The sequence below is a fragment of the Semicossyphus pulcher genome, unplaced genomic scaffold (genome assembly GCF_022749685.1).
Source record: "Semicossyphus pulcher isolate SPU_LCO1_2020_fin unplaced genomic scaffold, fSemPul1.0.p SCAF_21, whole genome shotgun sequence".
Classification (NCBI taxonomy): domain Eukaryota; kingdom Metazoa; phylum Chordata; class Actinopteri; order Labriformes; family Labridae; genus Semicossyphus; species Semicossyphus pulcher.
Genome location: NW_027211695.1, coordinates 19,081,360 through 19,098,823, shown reverse-complemented (window position 1 = coordinate 19,098,823; position 17,464 = coordinate 19,081,360). Strand labels below are relative to the sequence as shown.

Here is a 17,464-nt window from a genome sequence, read left to right as displayed (position 1 = left end):
GCCTATGCAGACTCACACACACGCACACATGCACATATATATATATATATAATCTACATGTATGCTTGAATGCACACACACATTTACATCAGCAGTCAGTATTGATTTAAACCACTTCCTATAGAGAACAAAGTCATGATAACACTTTACCACCTATTCATTATTAATAACTTGTGTATAAACCATTAATAAATGTTTTATAACCTGTAAAGTTGTAAGCAAATAGTACCTCCTCCTGGTGTATAAACAGTAACAAGTGGTTGATTATCTTGTATAACAGAATGGACTCATATAGTGGTAATTCTTTATAACTACGCTTGTTTACAAATAATCTACAGGAAGGTTTAAAACATGGATTTTATAAACAAAGACGTGCTAAAATTGACCTTGGAAAATGACCTTATATTTTTTGTTAAAAGAAAGTCCTTTTAAGTTAAGGGGGGTAACATATTCATCTAGTAATATCTGTTCTCTAATTATGTCAGCTTATGCAATATTCAACACATAAACTGTCCTGTCTGTCAGTTGATAGGAAAGCCACAGTGTGTGATAGTGTGTCATTTCTTATGTCAGATTTGTTCACATTAAGTGTAATTATTGACACTTGAAGCTTTAACATTCTTATCATTATATAAAATGAATTGATGTTGATATTTCGAGATCAAATCCTTGATATCAGGACAGTGACTTTGACCCTGTTGGGCGACACAGCTGCAGGAATGTATCTTCAGCTTCTGTGCTCCCCGCCAAAGCCACCGCGACACACAGATTATCATTAGCTTTCAGGATAATGCCTGAAGCAAGGCACCATTTGTTTGCAGTGTTTTGACAGTTCTACAGCATTCAGCCTCGTCTCTGAGTCATCAAACCACCCCGATTAAAAGACGAACATGATGTCAAATTCCTAAATAATACGACCTAATTGGTATCAATTAGCGGTAGCAGCCGACGCTGCTGGCACAGCGAGGAGCTTCCTGACAAAATCCCTTCCCAGAAGGAATGCCGGTTTACAGCCAGGCCTGCTGGAGATGTGGCACAGCAAGCTGTTCCTGCAAACACGCACACGTGGGTAAACCCAGACTCTATGGCAAAATTTAAAAAATACGTGTTTTTTCTTTAAAAAAATCAGTCTTGGTGGCGGTGGAAAAGCTATTATATAAAGCAGGTATTGTCAAAGGTCAAGCTGCTAGCAGGCCAGATGCAGCACATATATAATGTGTTAGATAAACAGAGAAGAGGCGATTCACATTCCCCAGAAAAACAAGGATATCTCTGACCAAATTTGGTAAACCTTCACTAAAAATGAAGTCACACTTGTGGTAATGCCTGGAAATGGGTTACATGTGCTTCCAGTTGGTTCTGTTAGATTTGGCAGAACATGTCCACCTTTCTCGGAAAGTTCCGCAATCATATAAATGTGATGTGTTTTGTAATCAGCGCAGCATTCCTCGAGTGCATGTCATAATTGCAGGCAAGTTTCTGAGACGTGTGGAGGGCATGTGTTGAGAGAGAGTTATTATGCATGTGTGTGCGCCTCAACTGCGTGGTATGAGGAGGGGGTAGTGAGAGACGGTGTTTGCACATAAAGTATCGTATGTTTGGCAAATACATGAATGAATGCATGAGCGGCCGCAGCTTGGTGTCGGCCCACTGAATGTGCGAACACCTGAAATGTGTTTTTTTTTTTATAGAATTGTGTTTGTTTGCGCTTTTTCAACAACACTGAGGTGAGAAAAATGTTAAAAAGAATGCTTTCGTTCTTTGGCTTTCTCAGTTTTTCTTCTCAGATTATGCTACTGGTGTGAAGTTGGCATGGTGCAGCATATGCACATCCATATATAAATACATATACACACTTGGGTTGGTCTCGGATGCTCAGCCTACATACAAGTATAAGAAAAAAATACCAATACATTTCTAAACAGTAAATATATATGTGTTTATATAATAAACAGTCACCATATTTGAACGGTGGCCATTTTGTTATTATGGAGGAGTGGGAAGCCATTATGTCATTCTACTGTCGTACCAATGTGGGGAATCTGTTATCATTTCACCACTTCCTGGTTGTTTACCAACTTAAATGACAATGGATGGTGAATATCCAGAGGGAAATCTCGTCATTTTTAAATGTAAAACAATATATTTGATTGGTTATAAGCTGCTACTAGACAACAGCTAACTTCGGCATGAAACCAATTCCTAGCTTATAGTACCGTTAGCTAGGAGGTTTCCCTATAAATGTAGGCAATCTAACTGTCTCATAATTTCATTGCTTGCTTGTTGGTTGGCAACTTCAAAGACAATAGATACCAAAAAAACACCTAGTGACACCTATAAACCTCCACTCGACAACAGCTAATGTTAACATTCAACCATCTCTAGCTAACATTACCGTTAGCTATTAGCTTCCCGACAAATGTAGGGAATCCAGCAGTCATTGTAATTTCACTGCTTCCCTGTTAATTAGCAACTTAAAAGACAATAGATATAAAAAAACACAAACATTGTGACACCTATTAACTTCCACTAAACAACAGCTAATGTTAACGTTACACCATCTCTAGCTAACATTACGGTTAGCTAGGAGCTTTCCTATAAATGTAGGGAATCTAACACTCATTATAGATTCACAGTTTCCTTGTTGATTAGCAACTTAAGACAATAGATACCAAAAAACAGTGAGACATTAACAGGAGACAACAGCTAATGTAAATGTTTGACCATCTCTAGCTAACATAACCATTAGCTAGGAGTTTCCCTATAATTGTAGGGAATCTAACACTCATTACAATTCCACTGCTTCCTTGTTGATAAGCAACTTAAAAGACAATAAATACCAAAAATAAACCACTTCTTCCACTTCCACTAGACAACAGCTAATACTAACGTTCAACCATCTTTAGCTAACATTACCGTTAGCCAGGAGCTTCCCTATAAATGTAAGGAATCTGGCAACTGTTCATATCATAGCTACCCGGATGGTTAAAATCAAGAGGGACACCATCCATATATTAAGGTAATATAATTTGATAATCTATTAGCTACCGTTACCTAACTTTAGCATACAACTGCTTCCCAGCTTAAAACAGTCTTAGCTAGGAAGCTCCTTTCCTAGTGTGGAGTGTTAAACTGTCAGAAATTGATGTAGGCTAAGTGTAAAGCAACTTCCTTGCTAATGGCAATATTAGCTATAGTTGTGTACTAATGGGTCATGAAACTTATTTTTACTTGTTATATATAGTCCTTCCAAACATTACAATTTATTGTCTTTTCAGTCGTTGATCAATCTGGAAGGTGTGAAATGCATCGTTCGTATGATTCCCTACATGTAAGCATCATTTCAGCTTCCCTCTCTAAACGGACGTCAGATGAAAATGGTTGCCATGCGAATAAGGTCAATTGGCATCTCTCACAGCTAGCCCCTCCCATGCTACAGACCTCACACTGGGAGAGACATGGCACCCACTGTGTCCCAGTGCTGCACACCTGATGCTCCAGCATGCACCGGCAAATGTTATCTCCGCACAATCTGTTCCCCTAATCTTTTTTACAATCATGCTCAGAATTTTTACTAACTGGTTATTGTGACAAAGGAGGGGAAAGTTAGGAGGAGAAGTGAGAACAGGAGGAGCCGGAGGAGGAGGGAAAACAAGCAGAAGACAGAGTGCCTGGGAAAGGAAAGGAAGGGAGGGGGGGACAGAGGGAAGAAGGGCGGGAGGCTTTGGCTGAGCGCCTTGAAGGTGTTTAATTGTCTTCATTGAAGACCGCCCTGCCGGTTCCTACACCTGACACACATACTCAAGCCAAGAAGTGATGATATCGTGAGAGAGGTAAGGTAAGGAGAAGGAAAAAAGTAGAGCTACGTGCCTTATAAATTAACAGCTGTTGGAGGAAGCGATTTTACTCCGAATATAACAAATGCTCGTGCCATTTGGAGACCGGCCAAATTGCTAGTCGACGCTTCGCTGCACCTAAAAAGGCACCAAATGCACATGGCGGCGTGTATGACTGTAGGCCCTCATTGAAAATACAGTCATGTCTCTGCAGTGCCATGAAAAAGCATTCTGCTCTGCGTCTTTGTTTCCTCCTTTTATCAAATGTGCATCCAGATTGCATAAAGACAATGTAGAAATATCGTCGAAGCGAAAAATAGACACATGTATTCCCCCTGAAAACAATATGGCCGCCTTACCAGAGCTGGGTTTTATCGCAAGTACTTGACAATAACACCTTTTACAACACATTCGCTGCCTTTTATTGTGTGTAAGAATGGCTCATATTCTGTACATACACACTTTGAGCGCACTATAAAGTGGCTGCACTTTTTCTCTCTGGAGCCAAATGGCCATCGCGGCTGTGCGATTCTTCTGTGTGTGTGTGTGTCAGTGTTTGTAAGCCGGCTGAATGGCTTTTTTAATCTCTGTCAGGAGTGGGTGTCAGGCCGCCTCTAGCAGCACAAAACACCACAGCAACAATTCCATTATCCACACTCGGACCTCCACAATACGTTGGAGTGTGTGTGTAGAACACATTCATGCATCAGTTCTTGTTTAGCTTTGGCAGTCTGCTCTGTAACTTACAATGCAGGGAGTGTTTATTAGAGGCACAACAGCCATTTTCAACAAATCGATTCCAATTTTTGATTTTGACTTAGCTGCTTTAAGTCGAGCAAAAGAGGTGATATTGTGATGTTAAAACACTAAATGTTTCCCCTTAAAATTGCTCTATTTAGGTGAATCCAGACGCTGTTTTTTTTGCCTGTATTTCCCTTGAAACAAAGCTACGTTACTATTTTAAGGGGGTTTAAAAATTTAAACCCCTAAATAAAAATAAAAAATACAGTAATTTCTTCTCAGAACATTTTAAAAGCCTGAAAAGATAAAATTCCCAAGAAAACATGTTGTTTTGCAGAAATTTGCAGAAAAGTAAATAATCTTGTGACTCCTGATATTTTGACCCCGATAAAACCCCACATATTATTTTTCTCTCTGAACATTTCTGTTTGCTTTTAGACGCCTCAAAAAGTTACAATTCCCCCCAAAAACAAGTTTTGCAGAAATATGATTTTTTCATCTACCATGTCAATCTTGTAACCCCGTAGATTTTGACCCCTATTAAACCCCAAATGCATTTTTCTCTCTTAGAACATTAATGTTTGTTTCTGAATGCCTTAAAAAAAAAAATTCCAAGAAAACCAGGAGAACTGTGTCTCTTCCCTCCTCATCCACCGTGTAAATCATCTCGTGACCCCTCAGATTCAGATTTTGACCCCTAAGAGAACCCCACGTCGCGAACCATAGCTCTAAAGAATCTACAAAGTAAACCGTGTTCTCGGTAGAAAGCAGCTGAAACGAAATGAAAGCTGTTTACATTGAGGTCTGTGGGTTATCCAGAGTATATGCTGGTGATGAATTTTTAAAAATGTCTTCAAACCCGAGTAAATATATCTAAAAAAAGATGCATGGCCAGATTCTAATTCAGACAAATGGCAACACAACTACTACGATAAAACACAGATTCCGCATGTCCACCTATACTTCCTGTTGTTTCCCGCGCTTGCTCCTGTCAGAGTAGTACGTTACAGGAGTTAAGAGTGCACTGGGTGGGCTTTACAGTCAACGTGTGCCCATGTGGAGAGACACAGAGGAAGACAGCACTGTAGATGTGACACTAGGGTGTGATTTGAATACCTGCCTGCTCTGGCTGAGCAGTGATCAATCATCTCTCTGTCAAGCGCCACTCCCTGCTGGCAAACTTCTCCATGCATGTAACCCCATCCCTCACTTATTTTCCATCCTTCTGTTTCTCATTCTGTATCTCTCGCCTGTTTTTTTATTAATTTTCTCTCTCGGGCACCCACGCAGTGTGTTACTCATTTACTCCACCCTGCCACGCCATGCCTCCCTCTCTTTACTTTCCCCTCACCAGGTCCTCTTGTTCTCTCTGTCTCCCTTCGCTGTCGCCTCGCCTGAGGATATCACGAAAAGGAATCAGGGGCGTGGGGAAAGGGACAGATGGAAACGAATGAGGCTGCAGTCACACACACCTGCTACAAAATACACAAAGATCCAAATCTTTTACACACTTTTAAGATGCAGCTGATTATTATTTCTTTCATTTCCGACCTGATTTCAATTTCCAAATTAGTGTTTTTTTTTCCTACATGTGCACACTCGGGCTGTAACCTTGGGGAAAGCGAGCATGCGTAACATGCTGATTGATAGCGCAACTGTCTTCCGCTGGGTGATTTTTCACTGCGCTGCTCTCCGTCGGGTGGCATACACAAACACACACACCTACACACACACACACTCCCATCCCTCCACCAAGTTGAGGGAAATCAGACCTAAGACCAGTGCTGCTGCTGCTGCTGCCGCCGCTCTGCTCTTGAAATATGAATGGTTTTAATTAAACAAACTCGCTTTGCCATCTGGCCCTACAATTGGGCTCCCCTAATGAACAGAGTTACACACAAACAAATGTGTACACACACACACACACACACACACACACACACGCGCACGCATACACATTATTAACCAGGCTAAACAGCATTCCAACGGGCAGAGCATCGTAAATAGAGAGAAACAACAACAATGAGGTGATCTAGCGAGGTGCTTCACAGAGCTGGAAAATGATGCAGTGCCTCATTGTGCTGAATGAGGTGTGTGTGTGTGTGTGTGTGTAAGCTGGCTATTTGTTTCAATGTTTTCTCCATGTTTAGCGTATGTGTATTTAAGCAAAAGCTCGGCAGACCACCTGATAACAGCTGTGATGTGCCACCTGCCTGTCCTCCTTATGCTAAGCTAGCTAGCCATCGCTAAATGATGATGTTTGTAATCCAACAGTGGTACCCCAAGATTTCTCAGCAGGAGAGACAGGAGAGAGATAGAGCCTCTGTGCGTGTGTGTCTGTAAGCGCGTGTTTGTGTGTGTGCTGGGGGGTGGTTGTCTGGCAGCCAAAGCACAGAAACGTGGGAGGCATGCTAACGTTAGCAGCCAGTAGGACGTGCTATTACTCTCTCAGAGGCTACAATAAATTTGCACTATTCATCTGTCTTCACAAGGCGGCATCAACAAAATCAGGCATCAGCCTCGGTGAGAGGCACTCAGGGATGTAGTGGTAAATAAAAAGTTGAGTAAACTAGAGCACAAGGCACAAGCTAGCCTTACACGATGAGTAAATAGTCCTTTTTAAGTAAAGTTTTCTTTAAAAAGTGTGAAGTTTGATCTGATTCCAATGTTTAAACATTTCTGTTTGTTTTTAAGGCCTGAAGAGGTAAAATTCCCAAGTTGTTTTCAGCAGATGTTATTTCTTTCCTTCTCTTCCACCCTGTAAATCATCGTGTGACCCCTGAGATTTCTCTTTTGACCCCTATGGCAGGCTTCTGAACCCTACGTTGGCAGAGTAAACTGTGTTCTTAGGGACTATTTCTTCGGTCGAGTGCAGCAGAAAGGAAATGAAAACTTTCCACAGGTACACACGGGTAATATTCAAAATACAGGAAACTCTGTTTTTCTACTTCCTGTTGTTTCTCTTACAACCAAACACTCCTCACTGGAAATGTCCACACAGAATACATTAGCTGTGTTTACCTGTACAGCTTTAGCCCCAGGCAGGACAGCACATACTGCTGTATTAACTCAGACTTGTACAAGGAGGTTAAAGTTATACATTAGCATTTTCTCTATAACAAAAGCCCCTGTGTAATAATGATTCATGCTATGGATCAAATGGGATACATCATTGGCAGCGTGACCTATAGCAACAAGTACAACACAGCTACACTGATGTACTCAACAATGATATTACATCTTCAGTGCCGGGAGCGGTGCGAAAACACTTTGCACACCTCAGACACCTCGCTCACGATGAAAGGCCAATGTGGAAGCATGTTATTTGAGGTGTACTTGAACTAACACGGTTAAGAATTGAAACATCCACTGCCCCCCGGCTATGTGGAGATCAATAATAGAGTAAAAGTCTCTGACCCACCGATAATGCCGTATTTCTATCTGGAAGGGCTCTTTGACATCCGTAACGGCCTAATCGGGTGTTTGACTCCAAACACTCAGCGTTTATGAATATCTGATGAGCACCCGGGTAAGCTTATGAATAAGTGAGGGGCCCAGCTGTGCATCAAAAACATCAAGACTTCACAGAATGTGCCAAGTGCCTAAGCAGAGCGATATAAAGTGCAATTTGCCGCTCAAGAATTATGGGAAAATTGATGCATTTCTTGTTCTCAAAAGGCGACTACCAATTGAGTTCGTTGTGCATCGTTCAACTGAGCAAATTCAGAGTCACGTTAAAAGAAACAGCAGAATCCTCGTGGTTCCTGGCACGCCGCTTTTGACTGTCTGAAATAAAAGTCTACGAAGGTGAAACTGCAGAGGAGGCTCGTCTGATCGTGCATTGTGGAATGGGTCGAGAATGTGTTGACGGTGACCTCAGCACTCCCTGTTTTCATTCTGTTCTGGAAGAAACTGCCTTGGCTTGAGAGTTTCTGTCTTTTTTTTTTTTGTTCTTGACAATCCCCATGGAAAGGAGTCAACGAATAGAAAATAATAAAGTTCGAAGCCTGACCTTGATGAAGGAGATGAGGGGAAAGAAAACAGGGTCCCTTGGCACATCTGTGCGGGGTGGATAGAAAGAAAAGGAAGACGACTTGGAGTGAAAAACAGACTGTGTTAGTTGTCTTCGCATGTGTTTGTCTGGGTTTAGTTAGGACGGATGCCTGCACATTTCTGTGTGTATCGGGGGGTAGTATTTGCGTGCGTGCATCCATGTGTGTGAGACAGACGAGCAGCTGCCCCGCAGGACGATTGCTCCTGCATATTGTGCGAACATTGATCGGCAACGAGCTCCAGTCAGAGCTGGAAAAGGCACGGAATCAAAAAGGGACTTTTGGCTTTGTGGCCGTTTCAGCAGGACGCAAAGCGAAGGCAATCCAACTTGATGGATCGTAATCAATGAAGAGCAACAATCAAATCCTGAGATTCAAAGTTTTCAAACTGACAATCTTGTGTCAACCCCCAAGGTCAGGACTTTCATAGTCTTGGATCGACTCGAGCCATCATTTCCTTTCGAATCCAACCATCACACACCTATCCTCACGCTCTTTCCCTTTCTGGTCGACCACAGGGCATAAAGACAGACTTTACCACGAATCACAGTCGCATTACGCACGTAAAAGCCTGCAATTACCTGTCGCTAATGATGCCCATGCCAGCACTGAGCACCACAGCAAGCCATCTGCTAACTTTTGTTCTCCCTCACTCCTCCCTAATTTTCTAAAAGGTCTCGGGCTTCATATAGAGCGCTGATGGTGTCCGTGTGTGCTCTGGCTACAACACGAGGGGGAGTGCTAATGACTGTAGTTAGCATCCCTCAAGAGGCCAGAGCAGTTCGCCAATATTTGCCCTAACCTTAGATGATTGCATTTACTTTACACTTAGGTATTTAGCTGGTGCCCTTATCTAGAGTGACCTAGCATAAGTGAGCAAGCAAAAGCTTAGCGTCTTCCTCAAGGGCACTTTAACAGGAAGCTTATAGCTGCTTTTTTTGTGTGATTGCAAGACAGCACCTACACCAATTAAAGGCTCTCAGACCACAAGGCCACCCGGCTGCCAACCGAAATCTAGATTACATCTATTCATCGCCTCAGAGTACAAACTGTAAGCGCTTAGAATTGTATAAAAGTGCTGCAAAATGTAAGATTTACAGATTCGAGATTACAAAGAAGTATGTTGAACAAAACAGGCAAATCTTCACATGCACTCACTTGCAGTCTCGCCTGTGCAGCTGCCCTTCCAATCTACGCACACACACGCCAGTCGGGCTGATCTCACTAAAGATAGCGAAGCAGCAGCAGTGCATGTTGTTTCTCTTGGATGGAGACTGATTCATGAATTGACCTTGACTCTGTTTCTCCAACAAACCTCGTCTTAAGCTCCGGTTTACTTTGCAATAGTACCCTCTGAAAGCGGCGTGGAAAAGGCAGAATGAACAACATGTGTGCAGTGAGCTGAGACCAAAATTGATGGGGATTGTATTGCCGTGTCTTTTGGGTCAATTTGCATTCAAGTATTTAAAATTGGACAGTTTTTTGAGGGGGGATATTCAATATTCCATTTGTGGATTCATTTGTCCGCTATTTATGCAGTTTTGAATCTCAAGTTGGATTTGACTGACAGGCTGATCATACTTTTGATCTAAATGGGTGGTTGCTGTCGGCTGCCCCTGTCAAATTACTTCAAACGCAAACCAAGAGCCTTTTAATTGGTCTAATTTTGCCTGTAAATGGGTGCCAATTGTCTGAAAAGGGAGATTTTAGATATCCGCAAGGTACACCAAACAGCTCTCATTAAAAGCAAATCCCTTTTAATCTCCATTAAGGCCAGCATTTTATAATGTTCACCATGGACACCTGTGAAACTGCCTGACTGATGCGTACGAGTTTGTCTGACTTTCTTTCAGGCTAGCGTTCTCGGGTCATTAAGACGCATTCCAAGACTTTCCCTCTCGGTATGCCCTCTTGTTCTTCGGCTTTACCTTGTGGCATTGATCTGAAATACGTTAAGACATCATCCGCCAAACAACTCCATCCAAAAAGAGAGGATGTGTATCTTTAAGCCATTTGAATATCCTTATCCTAAGCTGCAGCGGGGAAGCCTCTGCACTTAGGCTTAGCACTCTCAAGACAGCTACTCCTTGTTAAGCGTCGCCTCAGACTCCTAGACTATGAATGGGACCATTACCCCCATCTCTCAATGCACACTCAAATGCACTCGCACACACACTCACACATATTTTAGCCTTGGTAGGAAACTAGCTCATGGCAGAAGAAGGTTCTGCGAGGCAGGATACAATACTGTACCTAGGGACTGACTTCACAATAGGCTGCGTTGCTTTCCGTTGCTCCCACTCACTCTCTCTAGACTGCAGTCTTTTCACATTACAACCTACTGAACATCAGTTCTATCTCCCAACTGTGGAAAATCGACTCCTCTATGAAGGCCTCAAGCCAAACACAGACTGCAGAACTCTGGTGTTAACCCCCCACTGTTAGTTCTTCATTACTTACTTTGGGTTTAAACATACAAAGACTGATACAGAAATTACCCTCAGTCAAGTTGAAACCTAGTCGACAAAGACAAGAGATCCAAACGAAAAGGAATAAGGCGGTCTAAAAGACGTTGATCTTAAAGAATACATCTGTTTCATTTGTTCGCTGGTGTCGGCCCTTTGATCAAATAAGCTCTAGGTTCCTGCAGCAGAACCGAAGGGTTCTCAATGAATCCAAGACCTCATCTTTACATGATGTCCATTTGTGGAAGGGCTTTAGCTTGAATAAAAGTTGCAGCAGCTACTACATCACAACCTCAACACCACATCACACCTGATACACTGCACAACCGACTTACCATTTGCAAAAACACCTAGAAGAAATATCTTGATTACAAGTCCTAAAAAGGATTCAACCTCATCGTTTTGGTATGTTTGTAAGACTGTCTGCCATCCGATTGCTATGTGATTGCTCTAGGTAGTATGTGAGTGTGTGTTTCCTATATCTTAACGACTTCTAAATCTCCTTTCAGTGTTTGCCCCTACCATTTTCCATGTGCTCTGCCTCACCGACACTGCCATCCGGCGTTGTCCTCTCGTAGCTGTCCTCGGGCAGGGGAAGGGCGCCCAGGCGGGGGCCCGACGAGCTCTTGCTGCTGGGCGTCTCCGACTCGTCCAGGCCGCTGTCGTAGCAGCTCTGCAGCGATCCCTGCTGGTGAGGGTCCTGGGGCTGGCTCACCACCGAGAAGGTCACTCGGCGAAACGGCTACAAGAGAAACCAAACGGCCGGGGGTCACTATAAAAGGGACTGCTTGACTTTTAATTTATTGCTTGAGGACAGCGAGGGAGTTGGATCCTCTGGATTTTGGAAAGAGATTTGGGGTCATGATGGTAGAGGAATAGGTAAGGAAAACAGGGGGCAAGGGTAAGGAGTCAATACTTTATTTCGAGAGGTCACTACGAGTCGTAGAAGTGTGCTAGCTACATTTCAAGGACTCTTAAGGCCAACTTTAATCTCCACGCTAGCTAAAAATCACTTCCCTGACCCCAAAATAAGACATGTCACCTAATCCGCTGTCACAATAGCCAACAAAGACCTTCTATTACCACAAACAAGGTCCTGCCTTTCTCTCACCCAGAATACTTTCAATAGGAAGACCTTGTAATAGGGATGTGGAGGAGGCTGTACAAAGGGAGCCTTTCACAACCTCGCTTGAAGCTCAGGGGACCAAGCAGACACTGCAGCTGGCTAAACCTGTGTGTTAAATACAACTAAGGAGGGAAGAATGCACTGGCCTCATTCTCTTGTTTATTTGCCCACTAAAAAAAGAGGACAAGGTGAACAAGCGCTCGGCCCTGCAGGAGGTCTGATTTAGAGCCGTGGAGCGAAAGAACAAACGCAAAGACGGCCGCAAACAAACATGCGCACCTTCCAAATTGGTTATTGGCACATGCACGCACACGAAAGGTGGGTTCACGTCATCGATATGTGTTGCCTGCTCTAACACATTATTGAGCAGTGTCCAGAGTTAAGCAGCTACACAGCATGTCATTAAAGCCAAGGCCTCTTACTCACTGTCTCAGTGCGTTTCCCTTCCTTCCAACTACAGCTCTCAATCCCTGTCTGAGTGTTGAACAAAGGTAGTGGCGGAGAGGGGGGATGAAAGAGGGAGAATGAGCATGAGGCGAGGAATGAAAGATCAGGCTTGGTCATTACCAGAATAAATGGCATAACAAATGGCTAATGCCATTCATTAATTAGATACGAATAACGTCAGAGCATTGCCTCTGTTGCGGCGCATCTTCCTTGCTAGACCTCATCACTTGCTCATGTTCTTATCTTTTTCTGCTTTTGCCCCCTTGGCCTCCTTGTTTCCTTGTTCGCTCATGAGGATATTAAACGGGGCACAGGCCCATTAGTCAAACATTTTCTGTTTCTCCTTCCCTCTCCTTTCATTCGTTCCCTGATAGTCTCAAATCAGGGAACAATTTGCTTCTTGTTGAAGTTAATGCTGTTATCAGCCTCGGCCATTGCTAAGTCTGTCTTTAATTAATCAGAGAGGCAGATGCCAAAACACTAAGTCAAGCTCTTATCACGTCTACAGATATTTGGAATGCATGAAAGTACGTCTACATCTAAGATAAAGATTGTCAAATGAAGCGTACACACACACACACACAGATATAAGGGACATTCTCAGCAGGCATTGACAGGTCACCTTTTAAAGGTGAACCTCTTTGTTATTCTATCATCTTGAGACACTTACTGTAAGCGCCTCTGAGCCTCTGCCAGGCACACACTGTGAAGGATTCTCTTTTTGATAATGAAATTTCCCACAAGCCACTGGGAAAAATGGGCTTCCTTTTGCTGTGTGCAAAATAAATTTGCATTTATTTATATATTTCCGCCCGCTTCTTTTTCTCTGGCTGGCTGGCTAACACAGCAATCTTGGCAATAAATCATGTTTCCATGTAATTACAATCAACACTCAACAAATGAATTGGTATAAATATTCATGCAAATTTCACTTGGATAGTCAAACATTTGTTGCATAATTAAAATCGGGGCCCAGAAGGAGAACCGCTCTCTATAAGTGTAATAACACTTGAAGAGATGCTAAGATATTAAACATGTTTTTTCATGTCGTTTTTTTCTTTTGTTTGTTTGTTTTTTTAACTCTATTTCTCTGAAACCCTTGTTTGGTGTGAGGTGTGTTTTAACAAGTCCCACAGCTTGCATGTCGTCGCACAAAAAGTACTTTGTCTTGATCAGATTTAGTGGAGTGCCACACTCCTCTGGAAACACAGTTTTCTAATGATACAAATTAAACGACTGTTGCCTAATGAATTGCTGGCGAGAGCGGTACAAAGAAAAGAAACACTCCAGCAAGCGCGCACCGAGGGAAAATTGAGTTTGGGAGAGAGAAAAGAAGCTGACGGGAAGGAAAAAAAAAAGTTAAATGAACAAATAGATTTTATTCACCTGAATTTCCCTTATTTTCACTGGAGGGAGAGCGAGATAGAAGAGAGAAAAAAAAGCTAATTTGTTTGCAGACCAGAAATGGAGTTCATGCCGTGATCGCCGGAGGCTTTGGATTAGAATCTGCAGAAACCACCGTCTGCACAGCGACCTTCGCTCCCTTCATTCTGTGTCTTTTAAATAAATGAATAAAATAAGAAGCAAGTCTTTTTTAAGTCATTTTCCCCTTACATTTGTGTGCATATACGTCTAGGTATGTGTAGTTGCCTGGGTAGTAAAGTGAATTGTCCAACATTGGCTTTCCGGTTGTCACAACCAATGCCCTTTTCCTTGTCTCCCAAGTATACCAAGTGAAGACAATTTTGGGGCTTGTCTCATGGCCGAACCACAGGGAGAAATTAACGAAATTATCTGCCATGCACACTCACACAATCAGGGTTGACGGCTGGAGGTTTTGCCGCCCCAAAGATACTTTAATGCAGGAGCAATAGCAAGGGAGATTGTACATCAGTAGGAATCAAATCAGCTTGTTGGTGTTACAGTGGTATTGTTCCCACATCTGTTCGAAGCTTAATGCAAAAGGCAACCGGACTCGGTTGAAGTTCTAGAAGACGTGTCACCTCTCATCCAAAAGGCTTCTTCTCTTCTAAACTGAGGAACACATCGGTTAGTGTACTAATGACGTGCAGAGTCTTATATTTCTAGCTCCGTCCACCAGTCAGTTTAGAACTGACGAAGCCTTTCAGATGAGAGGTGACACGTCTTCCAAGAACTTCAACCAACTCCAGTTGCCTTTTGGATTAAGCTTAGAATTGAAGACTGGATGACTGAGAACCTTCGCAGACATCTTCCCCTATCTGTCTGTCCTTAGAGTCACCCCTCTCTCGCCACATACTGTCCATTTTCAGACCTGGTGCCTTTTGTCAAGCCTGACTGAGTACATGCCCTTTGATGGCGTTAGCGCTACCTCCTACCCTGACCTCCTGCCCTCACAGTCCACTCTGCTGCCAATCACTTGAACAGCGGCTGAGACAGAAACACAAGCACACATACACACAGAAATGTCACGACCCCGGTCCCATTTAATTTTAAAGCAGCAACTTCATTTCTAAAGAATTACCTGGAGGTCAATTTGTTTTATTGACTGTCTACAATGTGATGGATGGTTTAAAAGCCTTGAATCCACAGATAGTAAAAAATAACACAAGAAAACATATTCAAATGATCACACACACCTTTATATCCGGTCTTAAAATAAGAAGCTAAACCCCATGCTGTGCCCTGCCAGAGAGTGGACAAGCCTTCAGTGTTTGGCCTTCATTACAAGTTAGCACCAGTTTGCTTTATCTTTACCAGATGCTGGGACCCCTTTTAGGCTCCCAACAGTGGAGGGCCTCTTCTGGGTGTGCCTGTGATCGAAAGCCAGCTGTGACAGCCACGGGTGATTGAGCAAATCCGTCATCCCACAAAATGAACAATGCAAACAAGCCACAGGTTTATTGGGGAGCTCTGGCCGAAGCTTGGCCCAGGCCTTATTTCCTGGACGCTAAAGGGGAAACACATGGGCTGCCTGACTCAAGCAGACCTGGAGCCAATAAAAACAGAACCGTGCCACTCATGTCAATAATATGTGACCTCTTGGATTTGATTTTCATTTCCTCCCTCCACAAACTAAACGCTGAGTCGCTGTCAGCAGCGCTCTGTTTGAGCCGTGCTTCTTCTTTTATCCTCATTGTTTTTGAAGTAGAACGCTCTGCCTTTGCATGAAACGTCAGAGTTGCTCAGATCAATGACACTGTTTGAAAACGCAGTCAAGGCACATTACTTGAGGCTATACAGTAGCTTTAATGTCAAGTAATTCCTAAAAAGCTTTTATTACAAGAACTCCTTTTCATTTGGTATGCCAAATGTCATTCATAAACGCTAAAAGGATGCATTACAGAACACACAATTAGGACTGTGTTTATACTCTACAGCAACTACTTGTCCATTAAGGGAGACTTTTGAACCCATTCTCTCTGGATGTCTGGATTTATAATAAAGCCCACCTTCGCCAGAGCTTCCTGACATGGTCAGCGATAATGGAACGATGGAGAAAGGCCTGGTTGGAAAACACAGTGTGTGTAATTTCAGCTGTAAATACCTTTGGCGGATGGCAGTGACCCACTACCATGAACCACAGGAAGTAATTGTGGCTGGGCTACACTTGGGGCTAGGAGAGCAAACATAAACTGCAGGGCCAGTGTCTTATTGCAGTCAAGCAAGAGAGAAGGAGGTATGGAGTAGAGAGTATGCGTAAGTGAGATGGAAAGACAGATAAAGAGGCCAGTCCTGCAGAGGGGGAAGGTGGGGAGGGGGACTCAAAGAGATTAAGAGAGAGAGCGGAGTGACACATGAGTACGGCCTTGATTGCCAAAAGTGCCAGTCGGTAATTAAGACGCCTTGTTTCATTTTTAATGGGCAACCAGACAGTGACCTGTGATACGCCACCTGAGACGCAAAGAGAGTGCCAAATAGCCACGGTACACCAAACAACATACTTGCTGGGATCTTAATTTGGTTCAACCCAATCGCAGCTGCTGGTGAGGCTTGGTGTAATTCCAGAACTGTGAATTAAAAAGATCATGATGCTGAAGCGTTAAATGAGACAAATGCCCTCAAGGTGAATGTCTGACTGGAAATCAATTGGAATCTGATCAGGGTGGATTCAGGTTCTATTTGGGTGCTGCTCAGTTGCATTTAATTACTATGTTACAGGCGAAGCTAAGAACAGAACGCTGATGCTGCCTGGTCTCAGTAGTCATAAACAGGAGTGCCTGAGATTGTCTCTCAGGTGGGTTTCTGTTCGGGCCGAGTAAGTTGTGGGAGTAGATGGCTGCAGCTTTGTTAGCGCAACCGCCTGCTGAGTCTCAGGTATCATGTTCTAGCCTGACTGATGGCTTTGGCCCTGTCAAGCTCCAGTGCTCCTCTTCACTTCCTCTCGTTTCCCCGTCTACTTCAAACTCCACTTCTCAGTGCACATTCCTCCCAGGTCACCAAGGATGAAGAGGGGAAACCGGGGTAACATTTCCAACGAACACCCAAGACTCCAGGAGAAAAGAAAGGAAAAACAGAATTGAGATAAAAGAGGCTCTTGCGAGTTCAGTGTCTGATTTTTTCCAACATTATCTTCTGAGTCAACAAAGATGCAAAGGGTGTTTTTTTCTGTCTTGTTCTACTCTGCTGAGCTTGAAAGAAAGTAGTTCTTCACATCCTTTCAGGCAGCCAGGCGCACAAGGGTATCCTTAACTGTGCACAGAATAATGGATTTGAAAATAAAAAAGAAGATACTGAGATTAGATTGATAAATTTGAGTGAAATGATGTGTGCTATGAGAGCTGTGAGGTCATACAATCCACAAGGGTACAAGCGAGA

The 17,464-nt window shown here is 43.1% G+C and overlaps 1 protein-coding gene across 4 annotated transcripts in view; it reads right to left on the bottom strand.

Annotated features, from left to right (window-relative positions):
• The window catches only part of pcdh7b (protocadherin 7b), a 110,915-nt gene that overhangs the window by 48,415 nt on the left and 45,036 nt on the right, over positions 1 to 17,464 (bottom strand). For 2 of the 4 annotated variants that reach the window (XM_069672422.1, XM_069672425.1), the window contains exon 2: positions 11,617 to 11,836. The exons of the other annotated variants lie outside the window; for them this stretch is intronic. In XM_069672422.1, coding sequence (XP_069528523.1) covers positions 11,617 to 11,836 — 220 coding nt within the window. The remainder of the gene's footprint in view (positions 1 to 11,616; positions 11,837 to 17,464) is intronic. 4 annotated transcript variants of the gene reach the window in all.